At 38.2% G+C, this 15,307-nt stretch overlaps 1 protein-coding gene across 3 annotated transcripts in view; it reads right to left on the reverse strand.

Moving 5' to 3' along the window:
- The window catches only part of LOC128027178 (transcription factor COE1-A-like), a 114,823-nt gene extending 100,133 nt beyond the window's left edge, over window positions 1-14,690 (reverse strand). For all 3 annotated transcript variants that reach the window (XM_052614506.1, XM_052614504.1, XM_052614503.1), the window contains exons 1-6: window positions 13,956-14,690; window positions 13,102-13,258; window positions 12,330-12,393; window positions 11,442-11,497; window positions 4,811-4,884; window positions 929-997 (exon numbers count right to left, since the gene is read on the reverse strand). In XM_052614506.1, the coding sequence (XP_052470466.1) occupies window positions 929-997; window positions 4,811-4,884; window positions 11,442-11,497; window positions 12,330-12,393; window positions 13,102-13,258; window positions 13,956-14,089 (554 nt within the window). In that variant the 5' untranslated portion in view covers window positions 14,090-14,690. The remainder of the gene's footprint in view (window positions 1-928; window positions 998-4,810; window positions 4,885-11,441; window positions 11,498-12,329; window positions 12,394-13,101; window positions 13,259-13,955) is intronic.
- Window positions 14,691-15,307: the final 617 nt, after the last annotated feature.

Raw genomic sequence — 15,307 nt, forward strand, 5'->3', positions numbered from 1 at the left:
GCTTGTTTTTCTCACTGATGGTGAAGTCTTTGAACGGCTGCCTTTGATTTGTAACATTTTATACTGAACAATAGAGCATTTATATTGATACAGAGCAGCCGCAGAGTGTGTTTACAAAGCCGTTATAGAGCAACACTTGACATTTGGATTTGTTTGTAAGTGATTTGAATTTATTTAGTGCATTATCTCTGTAGTGATGCTACAACTTCGTTAAACAGAGGCTCGTATTTAATCTTGATATGAATTAAAATAAGTTGTATAGGAAATTTAATGTATTTCTTTGATGGCAAAGCTGCATTTTCATCTGCCATTACTCTGGTCTTCATGAAAATAATTATAATATGCTGATTCAGTGAACTATTTCTCATTTCTATCAATGTCGAAAACAAATGTTCTGCATTATATTTAACCAAAAACCATGATACTTTTTTTCCGGATTCTTTAATACATAGGAAGTTTAAAAGAACAGCCTTTACTTCAAATATGAACATCTTTAAATGTATGTCTTTTTTGGCATCTGTGATCAATTGAATTCATTCTTGCTAAACAAAAGTAATAATTTCTTAAAAATCAAAAATGAAAGGTAAAAAATGAAAGGTTATGATATACTGGTGTACACTGGTAGGATATCAATATATAAAGATTTATTGTCTTCTTCCTTTTGGGTTTTAATTTTTTTTTTAGGAAATTGGGGTGTGGAAGAGAAACTTAAAGCAGAAAACAAAACAGAAAAAGTTCCTGTACAAACCCTTTTTTATTTATTTATTTATGTGTGTCAAATTAAAAATGGATTCTACACTGACAAACTGTTCTCCTTCATAACTCACTACATTTCAGTCACGCCACTTTCAACACTTACACTGCACTTAATGTCTAGCAAGGCATGTGATATGTAGAAAAGCACAAACATCTGATATCCAGCTCTTACCTGTCGATGATGACTGGGTCTGAGGGCGTCTCGTTACGATTGCCACAACTTTTCTTGTCACAGCAGCGGCTTAAAGAGATGGAGGGAGAGAAAAAGAGAAAGATAGCATTTAACCGGGGTGTTACTGCACATATGTCAGCACTGACCTCAAACACAGTGGAGAAGGAAGAGGTAGCAATTATAAAGCAGTCTTTCTTTGGCTCTTCAAGGCAGACATTCTCTCCTGCTGTACACACAGCACACAATATGCTGCCTCTCGGCCTGTGTATTAGTAATTACCGCTAACAGACTGCCCGGCTCAGGGATGGTTACTGAAGGATTAGAAGTGTGGCTGATAACAGGGCAGTTATCTAGTGATGGAGAGAGAAGTCGAGGGCAGAGAGCAGGAAAGGAAGAATAAAGGAGGAGAGGTAGAAGTAAAGAGGGCACTTAAAATTGACCATTTTAGGGAAGGATTTCAGGTCGAACAGAAGGAGGAAAGGTGCTTTTGTGTGTGCTTTAAAGTGCTGCAAATGTGTTCCCAAAAGAAAATGTTTTATTTAAATATGTTTTGTAATCTAACACTTTTATAAATGAATAATTTAAAGTTATAAATGAAAACTATAAAAACAAAAACAAATCACTTTACTATTTAAATATAAAAAAGTATTATATATCAAATATATTTCTATTTTTAAATACAATGTTGTGTATATGTATGTAAAATGTTTATTATTATTATTATTATTATTATTATTATTATTATTATTACTTAAAATTGAACTTTATATATACTTATATATACTTTTTTTTCTAACTGAAATGTATTATTATAGTTGATGAAAACAGAAAGAGGAGGGATGGGAAGGAGGTGTAGGCATGATGTCTTCGGTGGATAGAGGTTGGAGTTAAACAGCAGGTAGGGCAGCGGGTTCAGGTTTCCCTGCACAGATGGCAGAGGGGCTCGACTGATAGAGAGTTTAGGGCTGGAGGCATCATGTGATAGTAGCAGAATAGATCTGTGTGTGAGTGGGCTCCTTCAGACCTGATCAGCTGGATAACATGGATTGAGCTTGACCCCTCGTTCACACACACTGGTGTCTAAGCGCCCTCATTAGTTTGGACACAGTGTGGTCGGGCTTCTGTCTCCGTTTATTTTTGCAGTCGTATTTTTACCTTCCTGTCTCTCTCTGCTCTCATTTTTCTCTCACTCCTGAGAGCAGTCAAGTCTTTAGCAATGTTCTCTCAGAAGTGGGTCACACAGGAGCAAAGCTTTCTGGGATGCGTGGGGTGGGCACAGATGGATTTGACACTCTGATAACCCAATAGTCAGTCAGAACCCATAGGGAGCCACAACACTGCCGTCCACCACCACCCGTGAACCTCCAACACCCCCCTCCCCACATCGACTCTGTACTAATGACTCCATGCATGCTCTTGCTTCGTTTTTTAGAGGGGATTTTTCACCCATTCCGACTCGTTCTGCTCCATCCCAGTGGACCTACAGGGAGAACCCATAATCTTTAATCTCAAGCGTTTCCTTCTGCTGCGTTTGACGAAATTAAATCCAAATTGCCGCACGTAATTACCAGGATGTGGCCCGCACTGATGCCATTAAAGCTGAACTGCCCTCAGCCCAGCTCCTTTACAGACAGCAGCTCTAAAATAGCCCCCAAAACCAAACAAAGCAGCATTTCTCCAACTGTGACCACCCAGCCTTTAATAATCTGGCCTTAATCAAGCTTGTGATGTTTCGTCTCCACCACACAAACCAAACCAAACCTCATCAATCTGTGCGTATGAGGATGTGGAACTCCATCATAAAGAGCCTAGAGTTGCGTCTGAACGATTGTTTCTAGCCTTGCCTCTGAGCGGGTTGTTTGGGAAAATGCGTCTCTGTCTCATGCTTGCAGGCCCATGTGGCACCATATGGCTAATGGCAAGGCGTACAGCAATTAACAGCCCTGATTAATGGTGAGCAGTCTAATTGCAGACTCGTAATTGTGCCTTTCTCTCAGCACAGGCTCTGCATCAAAACACCATATACGGATGAAGAAGAGAAAAAGGAGGAAGATAGAGATGAGAATGGGTTGTTTACTCATTTGAAATACATGCTTTTCCTTTTCGCCTACTTTTGGAAAGCTCTTTGGTTTGAAACTTTCTGCACCAGTAGCGATATGTGCTTCAGATGTGATCTGTGTTATCCTTCGGTGGCAGATCAAAGCTGACGTGGTGTATGGTACTAAGTGTTTGTCAATACACATATTTAAATCAGCGACTATTTTGATAGTGTGTTAATAGAAGGCTGTGTGTGTGTGTGTACGTGTGTGCGTGGAAGAAAGTTAGTGAGGGGAAGCGAAAGATTGAAAGAGAAAGAGGAGAGAGCCTTGGCTCTCCTGCACATATTTCATTGTCAAAACTCAAAGCAAGCTGCATTCATTAACTGTAGAATAACAAGAGGATTCTTATTGAGTAATGAGTTTTTCCTTGTCCTAATTAACCAAGCATGAGTGGTATATTTTTAGTAGAAAACTGTTCAAATGCTCTCCACTTCAACCAAATATAGATGAGGACTCATCTCCACAACCCAGTTTTAAGTGCAAGGAATTTATCTTTTGATTTTAATTAAAGGTGCATGGCGTTCTCTCCCGCTCTCTTTCTCTTGCAGAGCAGGAAGTAAATGACCTGGATAGAGATTCAGGAAGGTATAGAGACAAGGATTGCTCTGAACTTAAGGTCCATCTTTGTTAATTTTTCATCTCATGAAAACTCCATTGCTTATGGTGTCGCTACAAGCAGGGATGAACAAAATTCAGAATTGGCTCACATTTCAATTCAATAATGTGAATTTAATAGGAAGTTAAATATGCATATCTGCAAATAAATTAATAATGGCTTAAATATGTATATGTTCCTAACAAAAAGGCTATTATTTATTTACTTTTATGGTACATTTCAGATCTGTATGGGAAAGAGCAGCAAAATCAATTGTACCTAACATATCTATTTATGTTCAGCAGAGTAAAGTAAGTAATACAGGTTTAAAACAACATGAGTTGTTCATGTTGTTTTCATGTTTGGGTGAACTATTACTTAATATCAAGTACATCATCCATCCATGTATCTCTGTAAACCTTCAAGGCTACACTTTCCTCAAAATGGGAAAATGTTTGTCTTGACAAACTTTGCTTTTTAATTCTGCTTCCTAATTGCTCAGTTCATATTCAGTACATATTCAGGAATTACCATTCAAAATGAACTGTATAGAAGTGTATTTTTGTGTCTCTTTATTTATTTCATCAAGAAATAAAAAAAGAACCACCAATCACTGAAACATCAGCCTCCAAAAATAGAAATGCTGCCTGGCATCCTGGCAAGCTTTGATTTCTAGGGCTGAGGCAGAGTCTGGGAAAAGAACACTTCTAACTCTGATAGGAAACAGGCTGGCGTTAGTTTATCAGGATCCCATGTGGACTTGTGAAAAATTATCTGGGAGTGTCTTGTGTAATAGTGCATCATAAGTCTAAAATCAAGCCTTGATATAAATGTACTCCGTCCCTCTTAAATAAAAGTAAACTGTTTATACCAGGTTTGAAGGACGTGTATGATAAATGAAAGAATAATGATCTAACCTTTCAGCAAATTTATAATAATGTTAATCTATCCTCCCCTTACGTCTAATTTTACAACAGAGCTTATACACAGCTGTGTGTGTGTGTGTGAGCAGAAAGCTCAGTCCTGTCACACTAACTCAGGATCCAGAGGTCTACAGTCTTGCCAAGACCAAAATGATGCCAAAGTAAAGCTCTCACAGTCAGCGGGCAGAGCTGGGTAGGGAAGGTTCAAGAGCTTGATTGTGTAATAGTGAAGGAAGGAGTGTGGCGTACAGTTTGTGTTTCTCACCTGCACATGATCTCGTGCGTCAACAGGACCCGGCACATCTCTGGGTTTTTGTCTTGCCCTTCATACATAATTGCCTGGTGAACAAGAGAAGGTGGAAAAATGTGGTTAGAGAAAAATTGACAAACAACATTTTCTCCTTGTGGTGTAAACCCTCTGAGCATGCACAAAATTCTGTGACTAACTCTCAGGGTGTGTAAATTCTATCACGAAAAGCATCGTTTCACTGAAACCAAAACATTATGACATCACATCACGCCATACACACACTGCAGCACTTACAGGCGGTTAATGTGACCCTTCTTCCATCTGGCAGAGGACTGCCGTTGAAAGATCTCATGCAGCATGGGAATGATCAGGTTGGTTTTAATTCATGTTATCAGAATGTTCTTTCCATGTTTCACACTCCACACATTGGGCTCTGAATTTCATAGATGTCTTTTCCTTTCAGCTAACCAATCAATCAATCAAAACTGCCCTGTGCACCGTGGGAATGCTGTATAGAGCCTCCTTGTGTGGGGTGGGCTGTCTCTGACTCAGCCAGGCACAAAGTGGGCAATTTAATGCCCACTAACCTGCTGCAATAGAAAACGTTCCCTAACCACCTCTATAAGAGCTTAAACTTGGCACATCATGTTCAGTTATGTGAGAACCAATGGTGTTTGGTGTCATTGATACCAAATATGGTATAATCAATGAATAAAGACGTCTGTGTGTTCTTCACACCAAAACACTTTTTTTGAGTGATCATTCTGTGCAACATCTTTATTTATGTTCCGCAGAAGAAAAAGTCATACAGGTTTGGAGCAACGTGAAATTGAGTAAATAATGACAAGAGTTGTGTAAATTATTACTTTAAGATCCAATCTAATACATCAATCAAAAGAAATATGTGTGTTTGTTGGACTGTGCAGATTACTGTCCTATTATGTCATATTGCACCACCCTTGCCACAGTGCCCACCCTCCACACGCATCCTGGGCTCACAGATTGGCTAATATTATAGCAAAACAAAACAGGACAGGACAGGACAAACAGATAAACTGCTTAATTACAGGTCCCTCTAAAGAAGTGTTGTACTCCAGCTAGTGTGAAATAGCCTTCTAGGAAAGATGTATGTGCGTGAGCTGCCATAAGCCTGCATCTGTGAGACTCCATGCATGTGTATGCAATCACGCATGTATTTGTGCATTAGCATGTGTGTGTTTATGTATGCAGCAAGCAGTTGGACTGCCAGACTGGAGCATAGCGAGCCATCTGGCCCAGCTAACACTTCATCCAAAAACCTCAGCTTTGTTTCCATCCTCCAATTCCACACAAGATGTCCCCCACAGCCGTGAATCAGTGACTCTACTCAAAACATACACACACTGCAGCCTATTAACAGGCTGCTCTCTGTCCCACACACACACACACACAGACTCTTAAACCCGTTTGCCATGAATCACTCTCTCTTTCTCTCTGAACACACATATACATGCCACCCATGGCAACTGAAGACACAGAAAAACAGCTGATGGTTCTAATGAGAAACGGTTTTCCTCACAAGTGCGCAATGCTTTTTCAATTACATGAAACACTTGTTTGAAAACAAGTTTAAAAGTAAAGCATCAGATCCAGAAAAAAAGAACAAAGTTTATTCATATTTCATGTTTTTTTTTTGTCATTGCTGTGACTAGAGGACATAGGTGATCAGGGACATTTGTTTGTTAGGTTTCACATTGCGGAAATGAGGGTCAAGGTCCTCTAAAAGCGCACAAGCATGCATCACTGTCTGAGCCTAGAGCCTCAACCCCGCAGGCTTTCTGAGAGGAAGCGGGAGGCAGAGAGAGCAGTTCAGGCCACACAAAGACGTCCTCTACACCACCACACATTCATTTCATATATAAGACTGGCTATTTATCACACCAAGCCCCTGCAAACAGACTCAGAATAACTCCATACCGAGAACAGTATGCAAGTGCCTGGAAAAAGTCTGAAAACAGTTCGTCAATTTCTCCTCAGAGGCAAACACAACAATGGTTGTGCATCCTCCTCTGGATTCGAGCTAGTGCAACACGAAGCGTCATCGGATGGGTTTTTCTTTAACCCCTGACGTCACGTCTGTTATGTAAAGGCAAAATGCAGCATGTTGTTTATGTGTGACTGAACTTTGGTCTCTTAAACCGGGGGGTTTAACCTATGACAAAATCTATTGTAGGACTGTAAAAAGTAAATCTTCTGTGGAGTGATTTGTATTGTAAAAAGTTCTATACAAATAAAGTTCAATCTGAACTGCTTTTTTTCTTCAGGTTTGTACATCTAACATCACTCTAATACTATTCAGAAAAAGATAAATAGTGTACTATATACAATATAAATTAAGTATTCAATAAAATGTTAAACCAAAGTAAATATTTTCAAGATAATTCAGTTAAGTATAAGTATTTAATTTTATAAACAATGCTATATTCCTTCTATCATGTTTCTTCTTAGACAGTAAAAATCGGCCTTTATAATAATAATAATACAATATAATTTCTTGTTTTTTTTTCAGACAGAAAAAAATTCTGCTATAATAATAATAATAATGAAAAATTGAAAAAAACCTTGTCTTAGACTATGATCAGTCTTGTCTCAGGTGCGTTTGGTTCAGTTATGCTCAGATTAAAAAAAAAACTCACACTCAGAGAGCATGAAACCAATATCAGATTAGTTCAAATTCAACCGGAAAAAAATTCATTTTTGGTATAGCAGTACTGTGTTTTGTCTATGTGGGACTTTGGTTTAATTAAAAGCAAATAATAATAATAATAATAATAACACTATTGTTTCAAATATCCTCACTTGTCATCACCAAGTTGCATATAAAATGTCTTTAAGATTGTGGCATAGAGTAGCTTTGAATGCTTTTTCTTTGCTACAGATTTCATATTTTCAATGTATATGAATAGACTTAATCACTAGGATCTTTAGGCCCTCAAAGCTTGTGTGTGTAAATATTTGCAAATGAGTAGCATTACGCCTTTATGTGGCCTGACACATAGTGGCAATTCATGCGCTATCTGACATCATCAGAGTCTCCAAACAGCTACTGATTACAGGAAATATCTAATATAGGAGATTTGTCACTTTGTTGCATGCTGTATACTTTGGGGAAGTGTTTCTGGCATGTAAACACACCCTATTCCGTAATTAACAGGAAATTTATGCACACAAGCAGAAAGAACGGTCGAGACCTCCCTCTCTCCTGTGCAAATTTATTTAGGAATCTGCCTGAAGCTTAGCTCTAGAAAGCACACACACGGCAACAGGCAAGCTACAGCTCACAGTTACCAACCAGTTCCAGCCCAGCACTTTTCTGAACAAAGCTCTCCTTAAGGAGGGCCACGGAGCACATGAAACATGCATGGCACGGTGTACCGAGGTGTGTGTGAAGCTTTCATTAGGCCCCGATGCTGCTTTTAATGCATATTTTATATTGCACAAACTGCTCCTCAAATCTCGTTTGAGAGCCGCCAGTGCCACCTTGAACTGACAGCCTCATCTGAGGCATGTAAACAATGCACTGTAAATACATGAAAACACATTTCCCTCTTTGTTACCATCACGCTAGCGTGTCAGCGCAGTGTGTGTGCGCATTAAGCCCGTGTATGTGATTCACTTTTGTTCTGCGCTTCAGCTGTTGAGGTAAACAGTTGGATGGTAGGATAAAGAGCGAGGGAGAGAGTCTTTTACTGCATTGTCTTCATCAGATCTGTCACAAGCTCATGCATTGATCACAGATATAGTCTGTCACTTTGACACCCGCTCTATCTCTCCTTACCCGCTCCAACCGTTCCCAAAGGCAAACAGGAAAAGCGTGTATGCATGAGCATAAGACGAGTGCTGAATATGTCCATTTCCATGTGCTTAATGTGAACCATTCCTTGATTTTGACACAAATGTGATCCTTGCAGCTCTAGCCCAAGTTGTTTGATTGTCTCTAATAGCTGTGTGTATGTACAGAAGCTAACTGTGTGGTCAGGCAACTGGACTTTACCGCCTTTCTAAGTGCTAAAGAGAAGAGTGTGTTGAACAGCTCTATAAACCTGCTCATCAGCCCTCCCGGCCCGACACTGCCAAAGCCAGCACATGCAGAGAGGCGCTCTGTAGCCTCTCTGTACAGAATTATGGGGCTTTGATGGGAAACCTTAAACACATTGCGAGCACTCCTCAGCATATGTAGGCTGACTGCTCACCGCAGAGTGGTTTTGGACCGGGTTTTCTGAAAGGCATTTAAAGACCAGCTAACACTCTGTCATAACCTAAGCTGTGTTTCATGCTGACATGGATGAAAAACACTTGGCGCAGTCAAATGACAGCAAGAGCAGAAAAGTCTAAAGAGGAGCCAGACATAAAGCCAGCTTGTCTTAACCCTTTGTCTTAAAAAACAAAAACAAAAAAAGTTGTTAATCATTAGCAAAATTTTGACAAAACGTGAGTATTGTCAATAGTTTACTGATGTCACTTTCATACCAAACAGCTTTCTGTTGGTCATTACGGTGAAACCATGTGACTTACTTGAATACGCTGCGAAATCTGCATTTGTAAATTTTTTCACCCTCAAAAAATCTAAAATCCTGATTACGTTGATTCCTATTAAAATTACTGAATTTCGCACTCAAAAATCATTCAACCACAGTAAATTTATCTTGACCTTTGCAAAAATGTATTGTATGTACATTTGAGAAAAGGATTCTGGGAAATGTAGTGAAACAGTCTTTTCCTGCTGAAAGACCTGAGCAGTACGCCAACACATTTTTTTGGACATACCATGTTAATATCAAGTACATACACCATCAGAAACAAAAATAAAAAAAAATTACCTTTCACTGATACCCTTAAAAAGATAACTTTGTACCTCAGTGTAACAATATGTACCGTTTAGGTACTACTATGAACAGTTTAGGGGTAAAACTGTACAGTTGTTTCTTTATCAGTACTGCCACACTGACAAGCTTTTGCACCCCTAAATGTATCAATTTTGCACATTTCTAGTAAATACCAAGTTTATTTCAAAGTACCATGCTTTATTATCTGATACTAGCTAGCATGTTGACTCGGCTGCCAAACTTTCTTTCACACACACTATCTCTCTTTCTCGCTCACTCAGTGGCACCACATCATTAACAGGTATGGCAGGGCTGTTTGCCACAGAAATAGCCAGTAAATCAGTCTGTAATATTTGTGCACGTGGTAGACAACCCTGGGGAGATAAACGGCTATTTATTGGGACACTCGGTGAAAGGCTGAGCCAAGGCCAGTTTCCCTGGCCACTGTATTTACCTCAGGGTGTCAGAGAACAGTCTCTCTACCTCAGCGCAACGCTCATGCCTTTCACCCACATACATAAATCTGTCCCACTACACGCCGGCCAAACCGCTGAGCAGAGCGAGGGCAAGAATTAGCATCAGTAACAGCACCTAACTTCCCACACATAGACATTCATGCAAAGGAAATTATAAACCACAAACAAATCACACAATACAAAAAAGAGGAACTGTTTGTGCCAAGTGTAACATCCAGGGATTTTGTAATAGGAATTTCTGAATAGAAATGAATGATTTAGGTCATGAAAAGAGTGAAAATGAAATTATTATATATATGTATTAAATTGATTACTTAAAAGAAATATAGATAATTGTAAAATTAACATTAAAAATTAAGACATTCATTTATCATTGTTTTAAAAATATGTACAAACTATAATATATTAAAGAACACATTCTGCAGAAGATTAAAAAGAAACTATTAACTATTAAGAAAACAGCTCATAAGAAATACAATTATTTTAGATATTAATCAAAATAACTCTGCATATGTATTTGATAACAGGTGTATTCTAAATTTACAATAAAACTTTGAACTATTGTCACACTTCTTGAATTGCAACTATTTGCATTGTTGAATACACTTCCCTAAAGTGTCTTCAAAACAATATTTCTAGACAGAGATCATGAGAGAGGAAGCGAGGGGGCGAGTGGGAAAAAGAGAATGAGAGAGGGGGAGAGGCTGTTTCTGTTTTAGGGGGGAAAAGACGAGCGCCACATATAAGATTGTGAGGTCACTCTCGCTGCCCTGTTTCCTCATATAACTTTTTCTCCATGGTTCAAGCTCACAACCTGCACAGTTAATAAAACAAGCTATAACCATATCTTCATACATGTTTTTGTTCATAACACACAGCACAACACATTTGAATATGCACAGATAGATAGATCCATAGTATCTGCATGAGAGTCAGGCGCATACACACTCAAAGTATGCTGTTTAAACATTGAAAGGCACTGCTGGATAATCCCCTGTGACAGACAATGAATACAACTGAAAGTCTCTTTCTTTCTCTCTCTCTTTAGCTATCAATCTCACTGTCACACATATGCACATAAATACATGCATATGCTCAGTCATCTTAAATGATGTCCCAGGGAGAGTATGTCATATTTAAATACTAACCGATCCTCGTGCCCCTGAGGCATCCTAGAGTGTGTAACCCCAAACTCACCAGGGTGCACGGCACACATGCACACGTTCACTCTCACTGCAAATCACACACAGACTTTCACCAGACGATTCACCCACCAACTGTGGGGAATTTGAAATAACATCTTACCTGTTTGGTCATGGAGTCAATCAGGCGTACATAAAAGTCCTGTTCTGTTCTGATGCCTATAGAGGAGAGAAGATAAGTCTTCTTTAACTTGCCATAACATGCAGGACATGGATCAGAAATGAATCCAGCAGCTATATATTTAACATTCACATAAGCATGGCTTTAATACAACATAGAAACTTCAAATGTCTACAACCCAAACCAACATAGACTCCAGACAGTGTTAAAGGATTGTGGAAAGAAACAGCTTTGGATGAAACTCAAACTTATATAGAATCATATAAACTAATATAAAAATAGCTTTAAGAAAGAAAAAGCATGTATATAAAAAATGTTTAGCTTATAAGATACTGAAATAGACATAATCAAAAACAACAATTACAGGCTATATCTGTTCAAAACGTCAAATAAAAAGGTTTAGGAACGTGAGAGCCTGGCGCAACAAATTTTCTAACGCCTGGTTGTCATTTACCACATTAGCAGACAGAAAAGAGTGTACTTTCATTATGGCCAGGCCATTAGCTTCCATCCAAAATGAAGTGCATATTTCTGGAAAACGCGTAACCGGAAAAGTGCACTAATGGGGATCGTTTTGTGCTTCATTAATGTTTATAGTTAAAACGCTTCGAATTTGCTGCGCATTTAAATCTTTTTTGTTTGAACAATTATGCGAATTGTTATAACAGCTTATTGTTATTATTATTATTTCAGAACATTCTATTCAGTTTGATCTAGCTACATAATTAATTATTTATACCTTTGTCTCCCCTCCTTGTCCTTCTATCAGTCTCGCCGTCTTTTTAGTTTATTCACACTGTCGAGCTCAAGTAAATCCCTAATGTGTTTATGCAAAGTTCAATGAGTCTTAGATGATGCGTTCCCTCTTACCGTTGCTGTAAAGAAGCTGCAATCTGTAATGGATCCCATTGTTTGTCTTTTCTCCGGTAGTTTCCTGCAAAAATAAATTCGATGGTTAGCAAGAAACCCCTATTTGACTATTTCCGACGAGCCCCGTGAGTCAGACAGCTATTCCCCTGCGGACCAGGAGGCCGAAAAAAAAAAAAAAAAAAAAAAAAAACCTGCAGACGCGCATTAGCCAGTCGAAACAAAACCAATACAAATATAGTCATTTTCACTGAGAAAAAAAAAGGTTAAAAAATTGTCTACTCGCGTCTTAAAAAAAAAAAGTTTTGTGTATTGTAGCCTACAGTGCGATTTCACAATTCAATAACAACGTGCCTGGGGTATAGACGTGCACGAAGTGTCTAAATATATATATATATTTTTAATAGCATCTTGAAAGGAAATATTAACTTTATGACATTAGGTTATCACTGTAACATTTCTGCAAACTATACAGATGTGTTAGTAAATGCATAAAACTGAAGGGAAAATATCAAACTTGAGGCTCGCTAAAAATATAAGGGATGAATTTGTGAAAATAAAAATAAAATAGTAGCCTACTTAAATGGAGGTTTAAGAGATTCATGACAGAACAGTAATTTAATGCAATAAAATGATTTATGAAATATATAAGCTTTACACTCTAGGGTAATATCAATGTCATTTTATCTATTATTCTTTAATAATTATCAGAATTGAAAAGTCATTTTCATTCAAATTTGCAAAACCAATATGCAAAAGAGAACGTTTTACTTGCCTTTTCTTTTTCGACAAATCCAACAAAAGTGGTTCTTTCAATTTCCACGGGTTGTCCTTGTCTGTCGTATAGCGCTAAAACGAAGTGGAAGAAGTTGGATTTGCGAAGATTTGAAGGAGGCTGCTTCTCAAAGTGTGCTCGAGCAAGACCCACTCCACTATGAACACACAAGACAGACGGAGAGAGGATGAAATATGTATAAATGTAAAAAAAAACTAAACAATATTTTTGTGATTATTTAATTAATTATTTTTTTAATTGCAGTGCAAAAAAATTACTTTTGACAGTTTAATAGTTTAAACAAATATTAATATAGTCTATAAGTGATAGACTAGTCTTTTAAAAACATAAATTAAAACTGTATGTAAACGTTTTAATTTTTTGTATTCTCTTTATAACAATAATATATTTAATTGTTGTTAATCAAAAATAATGTATACATAACTCAATGTTCAGATGCTGGTGACAAACTACAGGTCTGGATTGTTTTTCAAATTCAGTATTTAAAATTGAAAGCTACAGAATCAATGCAAAAAAAAAAAAGAGTCTATTTTAACATTAGAAATAATACTGATAGTAGAAGAAGAAGAAGAAGAAGAAGAAGAAGAAGAAGAAGAACGTTTTAATGTGGCTTGCAACTCAAGCATTGTCTGTTGGTGTCAACAGCACGAATAGAGGATGCTATGAACTTATCGCAGCAATAAATCAATCTCTTTGTCACCTGCTTATTAATAAGCAGATATCGCGCACTGATTCGGATGATATACAAGAGCGTTTTGAGTCGTCCCAGAGTGATAAGCGCGCAATATTCCGTCTAGTCGTTCCCGTAGCGCTGAAGACCGCCGCCGGCTTACCTCTGAGCGGCTGTGTTTGCATCCAACACCCCGGCACCCTGCATCCATGTCCGGACAGCGTTCATCCCGGCACCGATGGGCTCTTCTTTCATACTACTCACGCTCCTTTGAATGCTGTCTTGAATCCCGAACATGAAAACAGACTCCTGTCACTGTCTCAGTCGGTGCTTGCTTCTTTTGATCCCTCCGTTAAAAAAGACAGTGAGAAGTGTATGGGTGAGCAGGTGTCACCGCGTTTGTCTCTATTAGCGCTTCCCCTCTGAAACAGAAAATAGAGCGACGTGCCAAAAGAAACGCGAGATCAACATCCAGGTTTGGGAACACCGTGCAAAAAACATAAAAAACAAACAAACAAGCAAAAACTGCAAGAGTAGACTGGAGGTCCCTTTGGTCTTCCGTGAGCAAAAAAAAAAGAAAAAAAAAAAAAAAAGAAAGAAAATAAAAAGTAAGAAAAAAAAGTCTAATGTCACTTTAAGAAACAATAGGCTCAAGAACGGGCTTCACTGAGGGTCAGATCAAATGTCATCATCCAAAGACTATTTTTTTCTTTTCTTTTTTTCCTTTCCTGTCTTTCTCCACAAAGAGAATTCTCTGATCAAATCACATGAATGAGCAATATGAAATCAACCAGGAGACGTGGACCCTTGTGGAGACAGCTCCCTCGCTGTTCTCCTTGTTCAAACGGGAGTGATTTGTGTCCTTTCCCAAAGGAATCCGATTTGACTGTCTCTGGGAACTAAACACAAGCTAACTAACCCCAAAGGGAGGAGGAACAGGAGGGGAGTGACTGCGCACGCAGGGCCGCCCCCCGAACATAAGTAAAGCTGAACTACCATTAGCTGTCCACCCAACCACGAAGCCCGTCGCCTAATTAGATATCACAGTGCGCCCTGCCCACTTAGCGAGCGCGAGTTTAGACAGAAAACTAGAAAGAAGTCACTCTCGCGCTCCGGTAGGCAGTTACTCGCGTGACATTTAACGAGTAACTGCCTACCGGAGCGCGCGAGTGAAGCCAAATTGAAGTGGTTCACTAAGTGTTTTTTTTTTTTTAATATTGCAAGTTTATAAAAAAAAATAATAATAATAATAACTTTCAAGGATTGGACTTTTAAAGGGGATTTTCAAGGTTCGTCTCGACATGTTTAATTTTGTCTTTTGGCGCCCGTGGCACAGTTAAGCAAAAATCAACTATCATAAATATATATATATATATATATATATATATATATATATATATATATATATATATATATATATATATATATATATATTATATTTGTTTTTATTGAAATATCGATAATGGTCCAGACACAAAGTGCTCAAGCAGCCAACTGTTGCTATGGTTACCTGCT

The sequence above is a fragment of the Carassius gibelio genome, chromosome A14 (assembly GCF_023724105.1).
Source record: "Carassius gibelio isolate Cgi1373 ecotype wild population from Czech Republic chromosome A14, carGib1.2-hapl.c, whole genome shotgun sequence".
NCBI lineage: Eukaryota > Metazoa > Chordata > Actinopteri > Cypriniformes > Cyprinidae > Carassius > Carassius gibelio.